This window comes from Bombyx mandarina, chromosome 05, assembly GCF_030267445.1.
Source record: "Bombyx mandarina strain Sakado chromosome 05, ASM3026744v2".
Taxonomy (NCBI): Eukaryota; Metazoa; Arthropoda; class Insecta; order Lepidoptera; family Bombycidae; genus Bombyx; species Bombyx mandarina.
The window spans coordinates 8,469,090-8,490,566 of NC_143212.1; the positions used below are offsets into that span (position 1 = coordinate 8,469,090).

General features: G+C 32.9%; 3 protein-coding genes and 2 long non-coding RNA genes across 8 annotated transcripts; 1 reads left to right on the plus strand and 4 right to left on the minus strand.

Annotated features, from left to right (window-relative positions):
• Window positions 1-5,193: 5,193 nt before the first annotated feature.
• Window positions 5,194-9,611, minus strand: Spf30 (Splicing factor 30). Its single transcript, XM_028182953.2, has 4 exons — window positions 9,443-9,611; window positions 9,104-9,366; window positions 8,835-8,981; window positions 5,194-7,536 (listed from the first exon to the last, which is right to left on the minus strand). Exons 1-4 carry the CDS (start codon window positions 9,482-9,484, stop codon window positions 7,266-7,268), a joined length of 723 nt encoding a protein of 240 aa, XP_028038754.2. The 5' UTR covers window positions 9,485-9,611; the 3' UTR covers window positions 5,194-7,265.
• Window positions 9,612-10,142: 531 nt separating this feature from the next.
• Window positions 10,143-12,776, plus strand: LOC149502944 (uncharacterized). Of its 3 annotated transcripts, none has more exons than XR_016323081.1 (3): window positions 10,147-10,709; window positions 10,894-11,140; window positions 11,825-12,776. It is a non-coding gene; the product is annotated as an uncharacterized LOC149502944 (long non-coding RNA). The 3 variants fall into 3 exon arrangements; XR_016323080.1 differs by having other exon boundaries at window positions 10,159-10,765; window positions 10,853-11,140; XR_016323079.1 differs by having other exon boundaries at window positions 10,143-11,140.
• Window positions 12,765-15,279, minus strand: LOC149502945 (uncharacterized). Of its 2 annotated transcripts, XR_016323083.1 has the most exons (3): window positions 15,041-15,277; window positions 14,665-14,953; window positions 12,765-14,175 (listed from the first exon to the last, which is right to left on the minus strand). It is a non-coding gene; the product is annotated as an uncharacterized LOC149502945 (long non-coding RNA). The 2 variants fall into 2 exon arrangements; XR_016323082.1 differs by having other exon boundaries at window positions 14,665-15,279.
• An 879-nt stretch (window positions 15,280-16,158) lies between these two features.
• LOC149502946 (uncharacterized) lies at window positions 16,159-17,494 on the minus strand. The gene has a single exon (XM_089727378.1). The coding sequence runs from the start codon at window positions 17,228-17,230 to the stop codon at window positions 16,271-16,273; it is 960 nt and encodes a 319-aa protein (XP_089583504.1). The 5' UTR covers window positions 17,231-17,494; the 3' UTR covers window positions 16,159-16,270.
• A 2,551-nt stretch (window positions 17,495-20,045) lies between these two features.
• LOC149502947 (uncharacterized) lies at window positions 20,046-21,321 on the minus strand. Its single transcript, XM_089727377.1, has one exon. It carries the CDS (start codon window positions 21,206-21,208, stop codon window positions 20,084-20,086), a length of 1,125 nt encoding a protein of 374 aa, XP_089583503.1. The 5' UTR covers window positions 21,209-21,321; the 3' UTR covers window positions 20,046-20,083.
• Between the last annotated feature and the right edge of the window lie 156 nt (window positions 21,322-21,477).

Genomic DNA, 21,477 nt, shown 5'->3' on the forward strand with positions numbered 1-21,477 from the left:
AGACAATTCTACTTTACTTTCAAAGTGATTAAAATATAGAACACTACTCTAAATTTCACAAGAATTCTAATAGTCTCTCTAGTCTAGCATTACTAGTAGTAACATCTCTTCTATTTTGTTAACACCGGCTCTGCAATAATGAGACAAGCATTTTTTTAGTATTCGCGAGACAAATAATTAATTTTAGTTGACGAGCACTGTTGAATTTAAATAGTACCGTCCCTGAATTAAAAATTTCAGATTCCTTACTACGCAGATTTGGGTATTCATCAAATTTCACCAAAAGTCGTCGTGGTGTGAAGGATAAGACACCCGATGTACTCGAAGCGAACGATGCGAATAACGATGCTCAAAGGCGGAGGCAGGTACCACTTTTTTCATAGTACCTACTTAATACATACTTACTGGTGGTAGGCCCTCTTGTGAGTTCTCGCGGGTAGGTACCACCACCCTGCCTGTTTCTGCCGTGAAGCAATAATGCATTTCGGTTTGAAGGGCGGGGCAGCCGTTGTAACTACCTAGTCTTTCTAAAATTTTTCACTGCCAATCGTACGGATTGTTTTAGGGACTCCAAATTATCATGGCGTTTAGAGCAAGCCGTACTCTCTAAAACTGACCATAAATCATAATCCAGCGGATTAAGATCGGGACTAGACGACTGCCAGTCTTCAGCTCTGATGAAGTCCGAAACGTTCGTTTCCAACCAAGACTGCGTAGACCGAGCTTTATGACCTTGCTGGCACCGAGTCTTGCTGGAAGGACCATTCTTAATTATTGAACATGGTGTTGTTAAGGGGCTTCACTGCCTTCTCAAGAATGGTATCTTGATACACTTGTGCCGATGCTTTGATACCTTTTTCACAAAAGTATGGCTCTGTCACTCCTTCATAGCTAATACCCCACCAAACCATCACTGAAGTCGGATAATGCCCACGTTGCGCTCTGTCGACTAATTGGGAAGCTTCCTTAGAGCTTTGAACATAAATCGGTCATTTTGTTTGTTAAAATGTTGCTCAATTGTAAAAAAATTCTCATTCGTAAACAAAATGTTTCTATGACCTCCCTTTGCGTACCGCTTCAGTAGTTGTTTCGATTTTACCACCCTATTTTCTTTTAAATTATCAGTTAAGAAATGACCAGTACGTCTCTTATAGGCTGCAAGTCCTAAGTCATCTTTTAAAATACGCGACATGGTTCTAGGTGCTTGCTATCTTCACCTCCCGAGATAAAATCTTTTGCTTTCGGACAAGATTTCTTCGAATCCTTTCCCTTACTGCTTTGACCACCTTTTTCGTACGAACACTACGTGGACGGCCAGATCTTTTTCTATCACAAACACAGGAGGTCTTATTGCACCTATTAATAGCCCGGTACACAAACATTTTACTAATACCAAGCGTATGGAGTTTTAAAAATTACATTTGGCTCCATACCCCTACTTTGTGTAATGCAATCAAAGCGATTCGGTTCTCTTTATCACCCCACTCCATTTTAATATCGCAAAATATTGTACAATGTATTGGCGCCAAAATGAGAAAACTCAATGAGCAATCATATAAAAATGACAGATTCCAAATTCAAATGTAATATTTTGTTTATTTTTAATTGTAACAGTATTTATGGCCAGACTAAGTATACTGAGACCTTAGAACTGATATCTCAAGGTGGGTGGCGCATTTACTTCGTAGATGTCTATGGGCTCCAGTAACCACCTAGCACCAGGTGGGCTGTGAGCTCGTCCACCCATCTAAGCAATAAAAAAAAGGTGTTCATTAAAGACTTCCGCGTTAAAAAAATAACACAACTAATTCATACTTCTAGGCAATATAAGAAAGTCGTGTAATTTGTAAGCATGATCACGATCCTCTATAAGAAAAACTAAAATGCATAAATTATAATGCATAATTACCATTCTATGTAATCTAAAACCACTAATAGTTGTTAGCACATTTCGGATGCCTAGTAATAACTTTAAATAATGGTGCAGTAACTGTTTCATTTGAGTGGTACTAATTTACGGTTTAAATTTGTAAACAATGAGGCGCACATGAGTGATTTGATTACGTTACCTCCTACGCATACTCGGTACTCGTACCTATTAGAAAATCTGTTAGCAATGGTAACACTCTAACAATCGTCTAGTTAAACAAAATTTATTATATCAACTATGGTTTCTAGCTATGACTTCGTCTGCATAACAAGACACATTACTAAAACACCTAGATACCTACTACTGCTCACTTCAATATTACATCATAGACTAAAACAGTTTTAAATATTTCAAATGCTAGTTGCTACCTTACTCTATATTTATTTACACTTAATTTGCACTGTAATAATACAAATTTTCCAGAAATGTTCTGGAAAATACCTATAATTGCACCACCCACCACCGGTTCAGAGTTCATGCATACTATCTGGAAACACCACGTCCGTTTTCAGAGATTTTTTTTGTACAGACGTTCCGGCTTGAAATGATCTCCTCACCACGGTGCTATCTTTGTGCTATGAGATATCCGTCTTCAAACGACAATTCCTACTCTATCTCTTTCACTCCTATCAAGCAATTTGAAGTGAATACGATGCAGGTGCCCGATCCATTAACGGTGCTTTTAGGCACCACAAGCACCGGTCACCGTCCTCGTCGAACCCGTCGCTTGCGCCGAAGAGCTCGGCGAGTAAATTAACCCACAGACACAGCCCACTGAGTTTCTCGCCGGCCCATCTTCTCAGTGGGTCGCGTTTCCGATCCGGTGGTAGATTCTGCGAAGCACTGCTATTGCTAGGGTCAGTGTTAGCAACTCTCCGGTTGAGCCCCGCGAGTTCACCTACAAACGTTAGGGCGAAGCTGAAATAGCCTCTCAAGGCTATCAGCATAGGTGGGAGAGAAAAAAGAAAAAAAACAACTAGCTTGTGTTTGTTCCTAGTATTTCTATTATGTATGTCCGACTTTTTAGGAAACTCCTAGCGTTTTTAGGAAAACGCGACCCACTGAGAAGATCCGGCGAGAATCTCGGTGGGCTGTGTCTATGGGTTAGTTCGCTCGTCGAGCCCTTCGTCGCAAGCGACGGGTTCGACGAGGACGGTGATCGGAGCTCGTTGTGCCGATGAGTAGATTACATAAGATTCGAAATTCATTCGGGTGTTTGTCTCTGCGCCTGTACAACAAAATCCTACAAGATGTTCAGAACCTACATATACATAGGTTTAAGAAAACTATTAAAGAACATCTGTGCAATAAATCTTACTATTATCTATAAGCTAAAGATTATCTAGAAGATTGCACAAAGTGGGAATGAGTTTCTCACTCCGGGCATTTCAATATTGTAATGATTGTTACGTTATAATACTCATTGTAAAAATGAATATTAAAAAAAAATCTAATATTAAAAAAAAAAGACATGCCCGCTGAGTTTCTTGCTAATTCTTCTCAGGACGAAGGCTAGTTTTTGTGAATTGGCGGTAGTTCTTTTGACGTTCAACAAGTATGTACTTTCATTTATGTTTAATAAAAAAATTTTGATTTGATTTGATTTGTAGGTACTTTCTCACTAAGTCAGACCAAAATCTATTTCTGTCCATTGAGTCATTTCTAAGGCTTTGCAATAAATTTTTGCAAGATTTCATGCATTAAAATCGTATAGGACGGTACTTCATGGACTAATGAGTAAAAAATCAGCGAATAGCAATCAACACATTAAAATCTGTAGAAGACGTCGATAACTAGGTTCAGATACATAAAACAGACTGTTTCGTTGGACGTCTGGTGGACAAAGCCCTAAAAATCTGAGGTCTGGGGTTGGGAGAACAATATGACTTCATACTTATCTTACTATTCTATACAGCCAAAGTTAAGTTTTGAAAGCAACACAGCGTCATATTCGACTGGTCCAGGGTTCGTCTAGATTCTAAAAATATTGCTCGACACAATATCCTCTAAATTTCCCTCGTAGGATACGAGGGGTAGGTCTATCGCCTCCTTCGGTGTCCCGGGGAGATAATCGGGCTCAATGTCCTTTATCTAGAAGATCAGCCTATTTTGTTAAAATGCTTATTTTAAGACATCCTAACAAAATACGAAAAATGCCGCTGAGGTGCGTACAAATAAATTTATAACATAATTAGCGTTAACAAGCCCTTCTGGGGCGTGTGCTCAAAGCAAATAAATTTGACATAGCTCTAATTTAGAAACTATATTTACATAAGGGAAAATTTAGAGGACTAAAGTAGGTACTCTTTAGATCGTTACCCATTATTACTGTAATGGGACAATTTATTATAACTGTTCGGACAGTAATAAGATTTTGTTCATTTGTGACAAAATAGCATCGATACCGTCCTTTTATCTCCTGACTGAAACAGGGACCTAGCATCTGTCGAGGTCGTCTTAAAAGAGAAGGCAAAAGAACGAATTTCTGCAGTACCTATTCAGAAATCTAGTAATTCACAGCGGATAACAAAACTTAGACATATTTATTCGCTACGACGCAATTTCCTATCATATATCATGTAGAAATTTAAAATCTCGACCAAATATAAGGAGGCTAAACGGAAAGCTAAAAGGAAATCGCGTTTTAAGTTTTATTTCAAACATGGTGATAGAATGAGTATACTAAGACGATGCCTACAGGGTGGGATTGTTCCACCACTACTTTGTTGCCTTGTTGCCAACTCTCTCACTCTGAGGTTGAATGGTCCATACCTACTGAAAGGTATGCTAACTATTTAGTGATAATGGTACCTGGAAGATACCGCATTTCTCTCGATAAAAAATATGTATAACGTGCAAACTCCGCTTAAAAATTGATTGTTTAAATAAAAAAAAATGTTATTTATTACGAATTGTTTTAAACTTTCGTGACTATTATTTACCATAGTTTCTTACCACGATTTTCAATTTTAATGAATTCCCGATATTTCGGCGCTGTTGCAAGCGGTATGATCACAGATAAACTGATAGTCTGACGGCGGACCCGTGATCGTGATGAAGGGTAGGTACTCATCAAAAGTGAAAACCATGTTATGGACCCGTTAAATAAACTACCGTTAGGAGGGCATTAGAAAGACCCGTTATATAAAATGCCATTAGCCAAACATCTTGAAAACAGCCTCATTTAAGATTGTGCAGATGTTCTATTACTGTGTTTACCCATGAAGCGATGGAAGAAGGCAAGATTTAATAAAACAACTTAGTTGTGTAAAATGTAAACTTTATTTCCGCTTTACCAGTTCAATAAACACGCGTATTACTGTCATATTCGACACGCACATAACTGATTTATGACCGGCTTATTCGTAAACATCGTTTACTTAATCACCTGTTACACAACGACAATGGCATGTGGTGATTAAGCTGTAAAACCAAAGTTTGTCGTTTTACAGTTAAATGGATTCCTATAAGGAATTATCTCACATTAACTGTTATTGACCTTTGTGAGTTAGGCCTTTACAAAACTACAAACATATATAATCACAAGGTGTGAGGGAACAGCTCCGGGCCACAGATGGGATGCAAGCGATTCTTAACACTATAACACAAAAAAACTGATTCGAAAAACTTTATAGCATTCTTGTTTTTTTTTTTCATTCGCTTTAAGATATATTTGTATTAAATTTTTATTTATATACGGGCAGCAACTTAGATATGCCCCAGGCATTGCTGATGTCCATGCCACAATGACAACTTCCAATAGTATTAGCCATATGCTCGTTTACCTTTTAAAAAACTAAATTAAATAAAACCTTTAATATTATTGTAGCACTTTTGTAATACCAATCACAACACATTAGAAGTCGTCGTGGCGTAAAGGATAAGACGTCCGGTGCATTCGTGTTGAGCGATGCACCGGTCGAATACCGGTGCAATCTCAGGCGGGTACCAATTTTTCTAATGAAATACGTACTCAACAATATTCACGATTGACTTTCACTGTGAAAGAATAACATCGTGTAATAAAAATAAAATCCGCTAAATTATAATTTGCATAATTACTGGTGGTAGGACCTCTTGTGAGTCCGCGCGGGTAGGTACCACCACCTGCCTATTTCTGCCGTGAAGCAGTAATGCGTTTCGGTTTGAAGGGTGGGGCAATCGTTGTAACTATACTGAGACCTTAGAATTTATATCTCAAGGTGGGTGTCACATTTACGATGTATATGTCTATGGGCTCCGGTAACCGCTTAACACCAGGTGGGCCGTAAACTCGTCCACCAACCTAAGCAATAAATAAAAAAAGGTATATATCTTATAGTTTACATATATTATAGGCACCCGGCGTCGGCAACCATCAACATTCTATGAGTGGCTCAACGCAATTACCAAGAACACATTAGTTCTATATTGTGCAGTATTTACAATAATTATATTTTGTAATTAGCCAAGTTTTTTTATTCTTCATTTATGTTAAGAAACAAGTAATTTATACCGGTTCAACTTCAAGAGCCGTTTCCTTACACCCTGTCTAAAAGTTCGACAAAATATCGTTAGACAATAACAGAACTCATATAATACAATAGGTTGGTACTGTAAAATATTTACAGAGATTTGCAATTGCAGTATTAACACAAGAGAAAAAAATATGCGATCCCAACCCTACCACTGATTACAACACAATCTAGTACTTTAGATCTTTCGTTCTAAGTCACTTCAAATTATTGACTAGCTTAACTATATACAGGCTTAGGGTATCATCAGCAATATTTTTTCAAGATAAGACGTTTTCCTCTTCAAGTGACTATATTCTATATCAAATCAGACATATAGGATATTTCATCGTTGTTTCATTGAGAAAATATTGTAAATGATAGTTGCTAAGGCTGGTCTTAAGGGCCACTATTGAGATAAATAATAATGTTATGCTTTTACCTTGCCATATAATCCTCTGGAATCTAGACTATAACTTATTGCTCAATTATTTTAAAAAAATCGGTAGAACGTGAGCTCTCATTTTCTGCATTAAAAATCCAAAGCCATGTTGTGGTATAAATATTTCGGGAGACGCATACTGATAATTTCATTAGATGAAATAAGTTAATGTAAAGAGTTAGAGCAAAATTAACAAAAAAGTTTATTTATCTGTGCATTCATAAATGAAGAATAGTCCTGGAAATATGTTTTCAATATTATTTATGTTCAGCCTCTGGCCAAATTTGAACCTTTGCACTAGTAAATAAATGTTTTGATGAAGTTTAACGATATTCTGCCATTTTCTATATGTAGACTATTAAAACTAAACAATGATACAATTATAATTATTTTTAAGCTTTTATCCTCCTTTCTTCCACTTTTCGCCAGGTGTATACTCAGTCATTGGTTTACCTGATATACCACAAGTACCAATCCCTACTCTCCCTGTCAGATTATCAGGAGAAGCAAATATACTTTTTGTTCTGACACCAGGTTTTTTAGAAGCCTTAGTATGAAATGATAACCACTTATTCTTCTCAGATTCTCGTTCTTCTTCAATCTGTTTGAATCTTTGTTGTTTCTTCTGCTTTTTTTTCTTTAAATACTCTCTGTTATACCCTTTGCCATGTCTGGAAAGAAAAACATAATATTAGTGAATTTAAATTCCATCTGTTTTTTTTTAAAGTGGAGTTCTCCTTCACTAGACTTTCAGTGGATGTTATCTTTTATGCTCTTATTATAATAGGTTGAGGAAAAAAAACACAAAAGATATCAGATACAGATATGACCCCAGACTCAGTGAACTACTTGTACTATCTTTATCTTTATTTCCTACCTAAGTTCCTAATTCATATGGATCATTCCTATCTTATATATACTAGTGGTAAGGTCAATGTTTATATTTAATTATGTGATTTCTATGGACTCCAGTAAGCACTAAATATAAAGTGGAAAAACATCAATTAATGTATTTCTTTCTACAATTTACAACAATACTATTAAATAAAAAAAATAACCATACAATAAGTCTGAAACAAATATTGCAATTTAATCATTTTCCACAACAATAACAATATTAATTGAAATTACGGTTTAATCTCACATTTAATATTTTCATTTCATCTTTGATTCTGTTGTTTCTTAATACTATACAGATTTTTTGATCATGAAAATATTAATTACAAGATTATACTGTAAAAGTAGCTTTAAATATGTTTTGAACATGCAAAAATGACAAAATGATGTAGATGAAAGTATTGTTTCAGCGCTTGCTTGGTACATTACAGCATCAGGGAAAATAAAATATGGTACGGAACACAAAGAATACTAAGAAGGCTGCTGCCAATAAATTTTACACAATTTCAAATAAATTCAAAATTTATCCATTTTCATTTTTATTTATACATTCCATTTTTATTTCAGGTAAAATCATATAAATGACTCATCACAAAGCATATCATCAAGTTAAAATTGTCATTCTCAATTAAAATAATGTAAATCACAATAACTCTGATTTTAAACAAATTTTGTAACCAGTGTTTACTGCCAATGCAAAAATGCAATTGTTTTTAAAGAATTAATTCTAACCTATCTAACATTATTCATTAACTGAATGTTTTTAAAATAACTTTTTTTTACTCAGTAAACACAACGATTGAGACTTGACAAGAATCACATTATATCTAAAAACAGTAAAACTCACTGCACAGCTATACAATATGGACCAAATGATACAGTAGTCATGAGATTCAAATGGAATATTAACGATATATATATAAATATAATTGAAGTATTTAATATTATAATTATATTAAGTACATTGTAAGTATTTTTGTTATTTGATGATAGTTGTATTTCAAGGGTCAATTTAGTATTCATTATAATGTATCTCATGAAATATAAAACAAGGATATTTATTTCTACTTACTTGCTCTCATCAGTACTATGTGGTCTTTTACTTCCTGAATTTAAAGGCTTTATATCAGTTATTGAGACTACTTCCAAGGTTGTGTATCCATCAAATTTTACTTTTAAATTGTCTTCTAGCACCTCCTCAATGAGAGCCTCATAAAACCTACAATTTTAAGATCACTATAATATCGGTTTAATTGTCACATACAATATGTTTAACTTATAAGTACTGTAATGTAAAAAGTGTACAGTAGTTCCAGAAATAAAGCATTTTTTAATTCTTACATTCCATCAGCTCTCCATTTTGCCAAACATTTTTCGCCAATAATCCATTTAGAATAGTTCCTAGTTGCAGGATCTCGTTCCTCTGCAGCCAACAGGGACGCTGTAACATCATCACTATTACTAGAACCATGAATATTAGAGACTTTTGAATCACCGTCTTGAGTCTTAATTAAATCTTGTGTCAATTCAATTACTTCTTCTAAATCAGCCTTTAACTTCAAAAGTTCTTCGTTATGTGGATCCGTTAATAACGCTGCCTCCACCTAAGAAAAATACCATCAAGAGTGAGTAAAATATTTGGTAAACAAAAATATTTTGGGTATAATGTATATTACCTACCTGTTGCAATTGTAAGGTATAATTTCGTAGATCGTCGGCCATAGTTATATATTAAATTCAATCAACCAGGCGACAAATGCTTAATTTGCTTGCTTGATAATTTATCGCTTCAACTTTTTACTGCCGTTGCTTCAATGCTTGTCATTGCTTGACATCAGACAAATCTGACAATCAGTGCTCTCAACTTTTTTTATTTAAGGATTTTTGTGACCTGGTAACTAACACTTTTAAGTCATGTCTTATTTTAGTATAATTTTTATGAAAAATGTTGGACCGTTAAATTTGAGGGGATTGGGTTCTGTAGGTGATGAGGGGCTATTTAAAAACACACTGCTTCATTATAATTATATTGCAGATAGTTTGAACACTGTTACACCATTATAAAATTATTATCTTTATATTTTTGTAAAACTCTTACATGTTGCTTTGACCATGTCCAGATTAGAAGTACTGACTTTTTCTTACGAGAAGACAATCATCTGTTTTTTAAACATTTAAAATAATTCTAATATTCAAAATCTGTAATCATGTGTCAAGTGTTGCCTGCCATTACATTTATATTCAAACTGCAACAAAAAATAATATAAACTTTCATTAAATTAACCTGTGTATAGCATAAATTATGTTTAAATGTTTGACCTAAAGGTCTTTGTTACTAGATCATAAAATCCCTTAAAAAAATATTTAAATATCATATCTATGGCATAAACTTCTCGAGGTGAATGAAGTTAGCCCCTCAAAAAAAATTTTCTTTCCTATTTTCTACTTATTTTCTATTAATTCGTTTGTTCATCATTTGTTCTTGATTGTTCACTGTTAATAATTGTTTGTTCTGCATTTATTTATTTTAAAAAAATTATTAAAAATATATGTACAAGTTAGCCCCTCGATTGCAATTTTTTATATTTTTTCGTCCTTAATGACTCGTAAATATTCATTTTCGATTGTTCTTGTATAAAACACGTTTGTTCTCTTTCGAAATTACTCGTTTTTTGTTTAATTTACTATTTGTATTAGTTGATTAAATGTATGCAAAATATGTGTACTGCGCATGCGTCAACTAAACTTTCTACACGATTTTAATCGTGAATAAAAAAAACAAATATAAATCCTGAAGGAGCAATTAATTGGTATACAGTTTAATTAAAAAAATTAAAAAATAAATAAATGAAATAATGTACATTGGCGTAAAGTTAGACCAAATACATTTTTTCCATCCTCTTACCTATCGTTATGAAGGTATAAAAAAGATAGGGAGTTTACATAGGTAATATAAACAAATAAGTAAATAATATGTTCATTATTTATCTTTCAAGAGATAATGTAGGTATACATTATAATAACTTTTTTACACAGTCGAAATTATATTCCTAACATTAGTAAAATAACATTTCAATAATTTTTTTATAGGTTATGTATTGAAAGTGTTGGAAAATTATTTCATGTTTTAGCTGGAAAACGACATTGAGAATTATATGCAATACAAGATAATGGGCTCCATCAAATGAATTCGAATGAAACCAAACTGTTTACCATCCAAATTCGATCGTCGGGCAGATAGAAAACGAAAATTCACTCAAAGTGAACCTCGGCCTGCATTTGTGAAACGGCAAATACTCACTATTGTCCAAGAGATTGAAGAGACGACTAAAAATGAGATGTGTTATATTATTATACCTTTGCCATCTTGTAGTCAAGGTAGGTGTAACTGTCAATAATTAGTAACACTCACAGATCTCATAATCAAATAACCACTGAGCAAGTAATCACTACGTTATACAAATAACAATATCAGAAAAAAGGAGAATAGTTAGTTAGTTAGTGGAAGTAGCCAAAATGGGCAAGTGGACCTCAGTTCCTATTACATAAGGTACTAGGAAGTAGGAAGGAAGTAGGTACAAGGAATATCCGGGAGTGGACCGGTATTGCCTCCGTCGAACAGCTGTTCCGGCTGGCTGCAGATAAAAACGAATATAGAAAGCTAACGGCCAACCTTCAGGATTGAAGAGGCACTGGAAGAAGAAGAAGACTAGGAAGTTTGTAATAATGAAAATTTATCACAGTGTAATATCACTTACTTACTTTAACAGTGAAGGAAAACATTGTGATGAAACCTGCACACCTAAATGTCCTTAGGATTTTCTAAGTGTGTAATCCATCAACCAGCACTAGGCCAGCTTGGTGGACTAAGGCCTAAAAACCCTCTCAATGGTAGTGGAGGCCAGTGTCCAGCAAGGGGATATATTATATGGGCTGATGATGATGACTAGGAAGTTACATACTACTACTACTACTACTACAGTACACATATAATCCTATATATTTACAAACTATAAGTTTGTTGGGTACCTAGAAATTGCTAACATTATTTCATATTTCCAGATGTCCAGCCACTTGAAAATAGGTGTAGTAATGACAAAGCTATCCAAGTAGCTCCAGCACAGGAACACAAAAGCAAGGCAAGTGTGTATTGCCACATCACCCCTTAATATATCTGAAGCAAGTACAAGTAAACAATCAGAACCAGCAAAAAGAAAACTGTTGTTCCTGAAGACAAATTTGACAGTGATGAGTCAAATGCACCAGCAACAGAAGGATCAACTGTTGACTATGAGTTATCTCTCTATATCTCCACTCCATCAAAGACTTGTGCACTGCAGACTATAGCTCTCAAGAAGACTAAAAAAGTTGAAAAAATGAATGTGTTAACAACTTTATCTAAAGTGAAAAATAAACCACGTTTATATATTGGTCTTCCACAAGAATTATTTTCATAATAGGCTTGATTGAGAAACATACAAATGTTTCTGAACAAAATATTATATTATGTTTGATGAGAATAAAATTAAATAGAACATTCTCTCAATTGGCTGATGATTTCGATCTATCTGTAAGTCAAGCAAGCAATATATTTTTCAACAAACTCCCAGAAATTGCAAATGTAATATCACCCCTTGTTACAGTATAAAAAAAAACAATACAATAAATATATATGCAGGAAGGATAATTGATGTCAACTTGGTGGAAAATAGAAAGTTTTTAGATAGTTTGCCACCTACAATTAACTAAGTACCTATAATTAAATAAGTAATCCTTACTTATAAATAGGAATTTTTGTATTTTCACTCTTCATTCAAAAACTACTGAACAGATTTTAATAAGACTTCTATGCTGGTCTTGTATGGCTAGCAACTCATTATTATTTTGATTCTGTTTTCCACAAATGTGCTAAATATGGGCTTATATATATGAAAAGGAATAAAGATTAATAATATGTAACCTTTGTACCTGTATGTTAGGAATAATTTTTAAATAAAACATATTTAAATTGAAATATTATTTTTATTAAATCACATTCACTTTGTACACATCAATATTTTGTACTCCCTAAAAGGTAAATAGGTATGAAGATTTTTTTAAGTATTTAACATTACATTTTTGTGTAAGATTAGAAAAAATGTTATTCTTCCAAAAAGAAACTACATTACCTAACAACTGTGCAACTTACTCGGGATCAAAATCAATACTAATTATAGTGACCTGATTATTTTTTGTTTGCTACACAAAAGTAGCAAATTTTACTTTTAGCATAATACATATTCATTTGAACTTGTGCATAATATCTTTCTTTAATTTTTTTTTCCATTTTTTTTATGGAAACATATCATTACTCACTTGCTTTTTTGTAGATCTATCAAAAAAACATAATTTATGATTTTTTTTTAGCATAGTGGGCAATACCCTATTATTCATATTAATTATATACGGTGATGCGAAAATTATTTCTTTACTGAATTATTTAAGAATGATAGACATAATATAATATTTTAATACGTTTGTTTATAATTTTTAATCTATTATTTAAAAATAAGTTATCTTTAATATTTTTAATTTTTTGATTTATGGGGTGGTCACAGTCATTATTATAAAAATAGAAATTTTGAGGAAATACAAATGTTTAATACAAATTATTTCGAAATAAATTCATATCAATCCAAATTAATATTTGAACTATGAAAATTGTATGGTATGGAAACAGAAATATATTTTATAATTATAATGATTATTTATTCCATGCAGTGTCGGTTAGAGAAGCTGTGCAAACTAGAATAAATTCTAATAAAGAATAAGAATAAACTTTGAAGAGAAGAAGAAAAGAGCTTTCTTCGAAGCTCAATTCTACAAGGGTATTCAATCAGATAGCTATCTATCTCTGTCTTTCCTGTATGAAATTTTGGTATGTCGAAATCTTGGATAAATCCAGCAAAGCTAAATAAAGTATTTACCTAAAAAATATGTTTATGCTTAAAGTCACGTGTTTATGTTATTCGAAAATATGAACAAATTTTTCAATCGAAGATTAAAACAACATTAATACTGAGAATGAATATTTATTTATAAAATACACATATATGTTTTGACCACAAATTTTGCACGATAAGTAGAATTAATATTCATTAATATTAATTTAAATAAATATTAATTAATCTTCTTCTATAACTCATAGTCAACAGTTGATCCTTCTGTTGCTGGTGCATTTGACTCATCACTGTCAAATTTGTCCTCAAGAACAACAGTTTTCTTTTTGCTGGTTCTGATTGTTTACTTGTACTTGCTTCAGATATATTAAGGGGTGATGTGGAAATACACACTTGCCTTGCCTTTGTGTTCCTCTGCTGGAGCTACTTGGATAGCTTTGTCATTACTACACTTATTTTCAAGTGGCTGGACATCTGGAAATATGAAATAATGTTAGCAATTTCTAGGTACCCAACAAACTTATAGTTTGTAAATATATAGGATTATATGTGTACTGTAGTAGTAGTAGTAGTATGTAACTTCCTAGTCATCATCATCAGCCCATATAATATATCCCCTTGCTGGACACTGGCCTCCACTACCATTGAGAGGGTTTTTAGGCCTTAGTCCACCACGCTGGCCTAGTGCTGGTTGGTGGATTACACACTTAGAAAATCCTAAGAACATTTAGGTGTGCAGGTTTCATCACAATGTTTTCTTCACTGTTAAAGTAAGTAAGTGATATTACACTGTGATAAATTTTCATTATCACAAACTTCCTAGTACCTTATGTAATAGGAACTGAGGTCCACTTGCCCATTTTGACTACTTCCACTAACTAACTAACTATTCTCCTTTTTTCTGATATTGTTATTTGATTATGAGATCTGTGAGTGTTACTAATTATTGACAGTTACACCTACCTTGACTACAAGATGGCAAAGGTATAATAATATAACACATCTCATTTTTAGTCGTCTCTTCAATCTCTTTGACAATAGTGAGTGTTTGCCGTTTCACAAATGCAGGCCGAGGTTCACTTTGAGTGAATTTTCGTTTTCTATCTGCCCGACAATCGAATTTGGAATGGTAAACAGTTTGGTTTCATTCGAATTCATTTGATGGAGCCCATTATCTTGTATTGCATATAATTCTCAATGTCGTTTTCCAGCTAAAACATGAAATAATTTTCCAACACTTTCAATACATAACCTATAAAAAAATGATTAAAATGTTATTTTACTAATGTTAGGAATATAATTTCGACTGTGTAAAAAAGTTATTATAATGTATACCTACATTATCTCTTGAAAGATAAATAATGAACATATTATTTACTTATTTGTTTATATTAGTATGTGGACTTTGTGGACTCCCTATCTTTTTATACCTTCATATATAACGATAGGTATATAGGAGGATGGAAAAAATGTATTTGGTCTAACTTTACGCCAATGTACATTATTCATTTATTTATTTTTTAATTTTTTTAATTAAACTATATACCAATTAATTGCTCCTTCAGGATTAATATTTGTTTTTTTTTTCACGATTAAAACCGTGTAGAAAGTTTAGGCATTATAGTTGACGCATGCGCAGTACACATATTTTCCATACATTTAATCAACTAATACAAATAGTAAATTAAACAAAAAACGAGTAATTTCGAAAGAGAACAAACGTGTTTTATACAAGAACAATCGAAAATGAATATTTACGAGTCATTAAGGACGAAAAAATATAAAAAATTGCAATCGAGGGGCTAACTTGTACATATATTTTTAATAATTTTTTTAAAATAAATAAATGCAGAACAAACAATTATTAACAGTGAACAATCAAGAACAAATGATGAACAAACGAATTAATAGAAAATAAGTAGAAAATAGGAAAGAAATTTTTTTTTGAGGGGCTAACTTCATTCACCTAACTTCTCGGGATCCTCCATGGAGTTACTATTCTTAACTCCATGGGATCCTCCAAAACATAGATTATACACTTAATTGCTCCAAAAAGTCCACTGAAAAAATCTCAGTAAATGACCGCAATTTTACTGAGATCTCATTTCATTTCATGTCATGTTTCATAGATTAATCAACTTCAATCCATTTCATAGTATCATATTTCATAAAATAAAAAGTACATATAAAAGATTACGCTGTGTGGTATGATACCTGTGCCTTTCCATTTGGAAAAATAAAACTACTACTTTTTTTTTTTTTTTTAATTTATTGAAAGCATTGGCAACACGGCCATCAGCTTAAACTAATTTTACAAAAAAATAGTACATGAACTAGAACTTACAATAAAAACACAAATAAAAGAAACAAACCAAACCAAGAAACAATTACAAATCATTGAAAACAACAAATTAATGACAAAATGAATTGCAAGAACTTACTATAAAAAAAATAAAAAATTACAAGTTTTCTTTCAACAAACAACAAAAAAAGAACATGAGTCGTTATAAAAAAATAATTAAACTTGCACATAAGCAGGAGACCTATGATACATTCATGAATTATACATTCATAGTCGTTCTATAGTGTGAAGTACAAAATTATACACTATTGAGAATAGTTGTGGAAGCTTTAAAATACCTTGAATGGAATTAGGAATAGATTTTAAGCCTGTGTCTTTACATAATGCATTAAACAATAATCTCTGTTGATTGAATTCAGGACAATTAAAAAAAATATGATCTAGATCACACATGCCAGAATTACAATAAGTACATGCAGCTGATTCACTTAACTTTAATCTAAAAAGATGCGCAGGAAAATGGCCGTGGCCTATACGTAATCTACAAATAATCGATATAAAGGCTCTTCCCGGGAAGAATCTAAAATTATCAAACCAAGATTTAGTACTAGGTACTGGGACTATTTCAGCTAACCATTTACCTTTCGTTTCTCTGGACTTAGACAAGTAATTAGACCAACGTTTCATCATATTTTGTTTAATTGAATAAACTAAATCTGAGTACGGAACTTTAAAATCGGAAATATTTATATCTTTTGTAGATTTGGCTAATTTATCAACAAATTCATTACCCACAATACCAGAGTGACCTGGCACCCAGCAAAATTCAATAAATATATTTCTGAAATACAAAGAACTCAAACAACTTCTTAACTTATAAATTAAATAATTTACAGATGCACTAATACATTTATTTTTAAGAGCTTGCAAGGCGCTCATTGAATCAGATAGAATTAGAATTTTGTCCCCTGCAGAGTAATTTACTCGAATGTGCTCTAAAGCATATATAATACCTAGTACTTCTGCCGAAAAAACAGAGAAAAAATTGCTACATTTATAAACTGATCCTATGTTCATGGACGAATCAAAAAATGCAAAACTAGTTCTATCTTTAGTTTTAGAGCCATCTGTATACACTTTAACAAAATCAGTCCTATCTTCAAGGAACTCCAGAAAATCATTTTTAGATTTAAACTTGATTAGATCAACAGCCACATCTCTCAACATGTCATGAAAGTTATATTCGAAACAAGGCAATAGAGTAGACCAAAATACCACATCCTGAAATTCAAAATTCAAGTACGTTAAGGCACTGGATATGGATGAAGAATTAGGAAGCGGAATTAAATTATAATTTGGAATATTTGCATACTTCAAATACCTGTAAGTTACTTGATTATCACGGCTAATAAGCTTAAGGCAATAATTATCTAATATAAAACTTCTTCGTATGAATAGAGGAACAATACCAGCCTCAACTTCCAAGGAATTAATTGGAGACGACATCATAGCACCAGTAATTATTCGTAATGCTCTATTTTGCACATTATCTAATTTCTTAAGAATAGAAAAATTTGCGTCCGAAAAGAACATACAGCCATAATCGAAATGGCTTCGGATTGTTGCAATGTAAATCGTTTTTAAAACTTTGGGATCAGCTCCCCATTTTATTCCAGTTAGCGATTTTAATATATTCAAACCTAATTCAGCTCTTTTACAAATAACATCAATATGAGTTTTCCACGAAAGATCAAAATCTAGAGAAAGACCAACATATTTTACGAAAGATTGAGCAGGAATAATATCATAATTGTATAAAACTTTAGGGTAATGCAATCCATTTTGGGAAAATAAAATTGCAGAACTTTTGGAAATATTGACCTCAAGTTTTAGAGAATTTGTAAGTAAATCGTAAATATTACACAAACAACTATTCATAACCGATTCACCACTTTTAATATCATTACAGTTTACATAGAGAACAAGATCGTCAGCAAAGAATAAATGTTTAACAGAATTTGGAATTTTCTTTATGAAACATACTAAACTAAGAATGAATATGAGAGGTGATAAAACGCAACCTTGAGGAGTACCTTTTGTAGAAATTTTAGGACCAAATAAACTAGATTTAATTTTCAAAAACATAGAGCGCTTGTTCAGGAAATTGTACAGCCAGAACAGAACATGTCCTGGAAAGCCTAAAGAATGTAGACTTTCAATAAGGTAGGAATGATCTATATTATCAAAAGCCCCTTTAATATCCAAAAATACCGCTAATGTAAATTGATTATTATGGAAGTTATTTTTAATATCGCCAATCAAACAGCTTAAGTTATCTATTGTACTTTTACCTTTACGAAATCCGTATTGAGTACTTGGTATTAAGTTGTTATTTTCAGTAAACCACTCTAACCTGTTTTTTAACATAGTTTCGAAAATTTTCGAAAAACAAGAAGTTAAAGAAATGGGTCTGTGAGAATTGATACAGTTGGGATCCTTGTAAAGCTTTAAAATCGGTACTACATGTTGAGTTTTCCAAATGGGAGGAATACAGTTGTTTTGCCAAAGATCATTAAATATTTGACATAAAATTTCCTTGGCATACTGGGGAAGATTTTTGATTACTTTATAAGGGATGAAATCAGGACCAGGGGAGGTTTCCTTTTTATTTTCTAACGCAGTCGCAAATTCGCCCATAGAGAATGGGTCTACCAGCCATTGAGCCTCCGGTTTTCCGTGGCTGTTAAAAAAATCTTGTAACTTAGATTCGGAAATTTCATTCTCAGAACCAGCTATCGAATCCAAAAACAAAGATGCATTAGCGGAATTTTGAAAAAAACTTGAAGACGTTGAAATATTATTGAGTTTAGCGTGCTTAAATCTACGAATGTGATCCCAAATAATTTTACTCGAAGTCATTCGATTGAATGATGAACAAAGATTCATCCAGCTTGAACGTTTTATTTCATATAAAGTTCTTTTCTTCAAAGCGTCCAGCTTTTTAAAAATAATATAGTTTTCCATATTTGGATAATGCTTGTACGATAATAAAGCAACTTTGGCTTGTAAAACTACGCGGTCACAATCAGCATTCCACCAAGGAACAGCTTTGGAATAAATCCGTTTTTTGTGCGAGTAACACTTTTTGTCAAAAGTCATTAATATGTCATGTAAAATACTCAAAAACATATTATAATTTTCAAGAGGGTTATCAGCGAAGCTAAAACTTGAAAACTCACTTTCACATAACTTATTAAATTTTGACCAGTCAATCTTATTAAAATTTATGTTAGCTAAGGAGGTATTATCTAGTGTATCAACTTGATTTATTGAAAAGGTGGTCGGGCCAGAGGAAGAAATAAAAGCATCGTTAAAGACTTCAATAAATAGAGGGAAATGATTACTACTGAGCAAATCATCAAGGACAGAAACTGTGCAACTAGAGCTAAGAGCAGGGGATGCGAATACTAGATCCAATACATTACCTTGTTGACCAAATGGAGCAAAGGTCGTGATTGTGTCATCATTTAAACAAACCAACTCAGAACTTTCCACATAATCATGAAGGGCTTTACCTCTTCTATCATTGACTCTTGAACTCCAGGAAGCATGATGTGCATTGAAGTCACCAATTATTAAATAATTATTTGAAACAAATTTAGAACATGAATCTTTCAATAAATTAATAGTGAACTTACCATTTGGTGGTGGAGGAATGTAAACACATAGAATGTCAAAAGAAAAATTATTAATGTAAACTGTAATTAAAATATTTTGAAAATGATATTGAGAAATTGTGTCTATTATTTTAAATTTATACTTAGAGCGTAATGCAATAGCAACCCCACCATGTGGGTGGTTGGAATCTCTTCTTATAACATTAAATCCAGGTAATTTGATGATTTTATGTGAAGTTAACCAGGTTTCATTGAATAAAATCATATCAACACACTTGTCAAGTTTACTGAGGAAATCTTTAAGTTGATCTAATTTAGGAAATAAACTTCTAGAGTTCCAATGAATGATATTAAACTGACCAACAGAATTATGCATATAAGATTGAGTAGAACTATCCATAAATTATGATGTAAAATTTGTTACTAGCATTTCTTTAATTAATTGAGTAGATATAGGTCCAGAAGGGGATTTAGAATCCTTTTTCTTTAACAATTCTATTAAAGTTTTTGTAATGGTTCTGATGACAATTTCTGAGTTGATAATGTCTGAAATTAAAGCCCTACCTTGAGGGGTCTTCGCAGATATAGGTATGTCAGAAGAGGTCACGGGGTTCTTAATAACAGGATTCTTTAGTATGGCTGCATATGATGTTTGCTTGCCGATGATCTTATTTTTTACTTCAGCAACCTTGGCTGCTTTTACTGAGCAAGAGTAAGAAACTGCAGAATGTGGCCCACTGCAGTTGGAGCACTTGAAGATGTTGGGTGTGCTGCACTCCTTATAAAAATGATTGCCTGAACAAATAGAGCAAACTTGAGTGGCTTTACAGGCACCACTTCCATGTCCGAATTTGTAGCATTTGAAGCACTGTAACACAGGTCTAATATAATCCGAAACAGGCATCCAAATATGCTCGTATGTGACGTGATCAGGATGGCTAGACGCCAAAAATGTAACCAGCACAGTTTGCAGTGGCTTGTCACTTCCATTTTCTTGTTTTTTGAGAAATCTTTTTACTCCGAGTATTGTGCATGAAGCTTTTAAATTTACTAAAAGAGATTCTTCGTTCAATTCCACAGGAGCTCGAATAATTCCTTGACTCTCAATGCTATCGTAAGGTATTTTTGCTGTCCAATTGTTTAACTCCATAAAACTTACATTTAATAAAAAAGCGTTGGCATCCCGAGCACAGCCAAAGTAAATTTTAGCAAAAAAGTTCCCAGCAGCTTTGACATACTGGACCCCTTGAATATTTTTTAATGCTTTGTTTATTTTTAACAGGTCCATTGGGACTCTGTTATTTGGTTGTGAGATGCTTGATTGAAGAAGCACTGGGTATTCTTTTTTTGTAAGGTCTTCGTAAAGAGCATGGTGGTCTTTAAAAAGACCGCGCTTATTTTTAATGAAAGTCATTTTTATTTTGCGGCTTTCGTCGTATTCAGATGACTTCATTCTTCTTTTTCCCATTATTATGGGAGCGGACACAGGGGCGGAGCTGAAGCCCTCACCCCCGTCGTCATCGTCCATTATTACGGAACACACTTATGAAATATAATTTTAAACTCAAACACAGTGAAAAATTAGGAAACAATGTCGTAAAAAAGGGCTAAAACCAAATAAATTAAAATTAACTTGAAAAAAGCGCCTATTTAGTTTGACGTTCCCGCCCTTTTTTTCGGAAAACCATAAAACTACTACTACTACTATCATAAACAGTAAACACCATGTACATAGATTATACACATAATACCATGTAGGTACAAACCTCTAATATATTAAGTGTATAATCTATGGTA

Coding starts and splice junctions, on each gene's coding strand:
- Spf30 (XM_028182953.2), bottom strand. CDS start 9,484: ATGGCCGACGATCTACGAAATTATACCTTACAATTGCAACAG. Junction 8,982..9,103: donor AAATGGAGAGCTGATGGAAT/GTAAGAATTAAA, acceptor TTAAAATTGTAG/GTTTTATGAGGCTCTCATTG. Junction 7,537..8,834: donor CATAGTACTGATGAGAGCAA/GTAAGTAGAAAT, acceptor TTTTCTTTCCAG/ACATGGCAAAGGGTATAACA.
- LOC149502946 (XM_089727378.1), bottom strand. CDS start 17,230: ATGTTGAGAGATGTGGCTGTTGATCTAATCAAGTTTAAATCTAAAAAT.
- LOC149502947 (XM_089727377.1), bottom strand. CDS start 21,208: ATGGACGATGACGACGGGGGTGAGGGCTTCAGCTCCGCCCCTGTGTCC.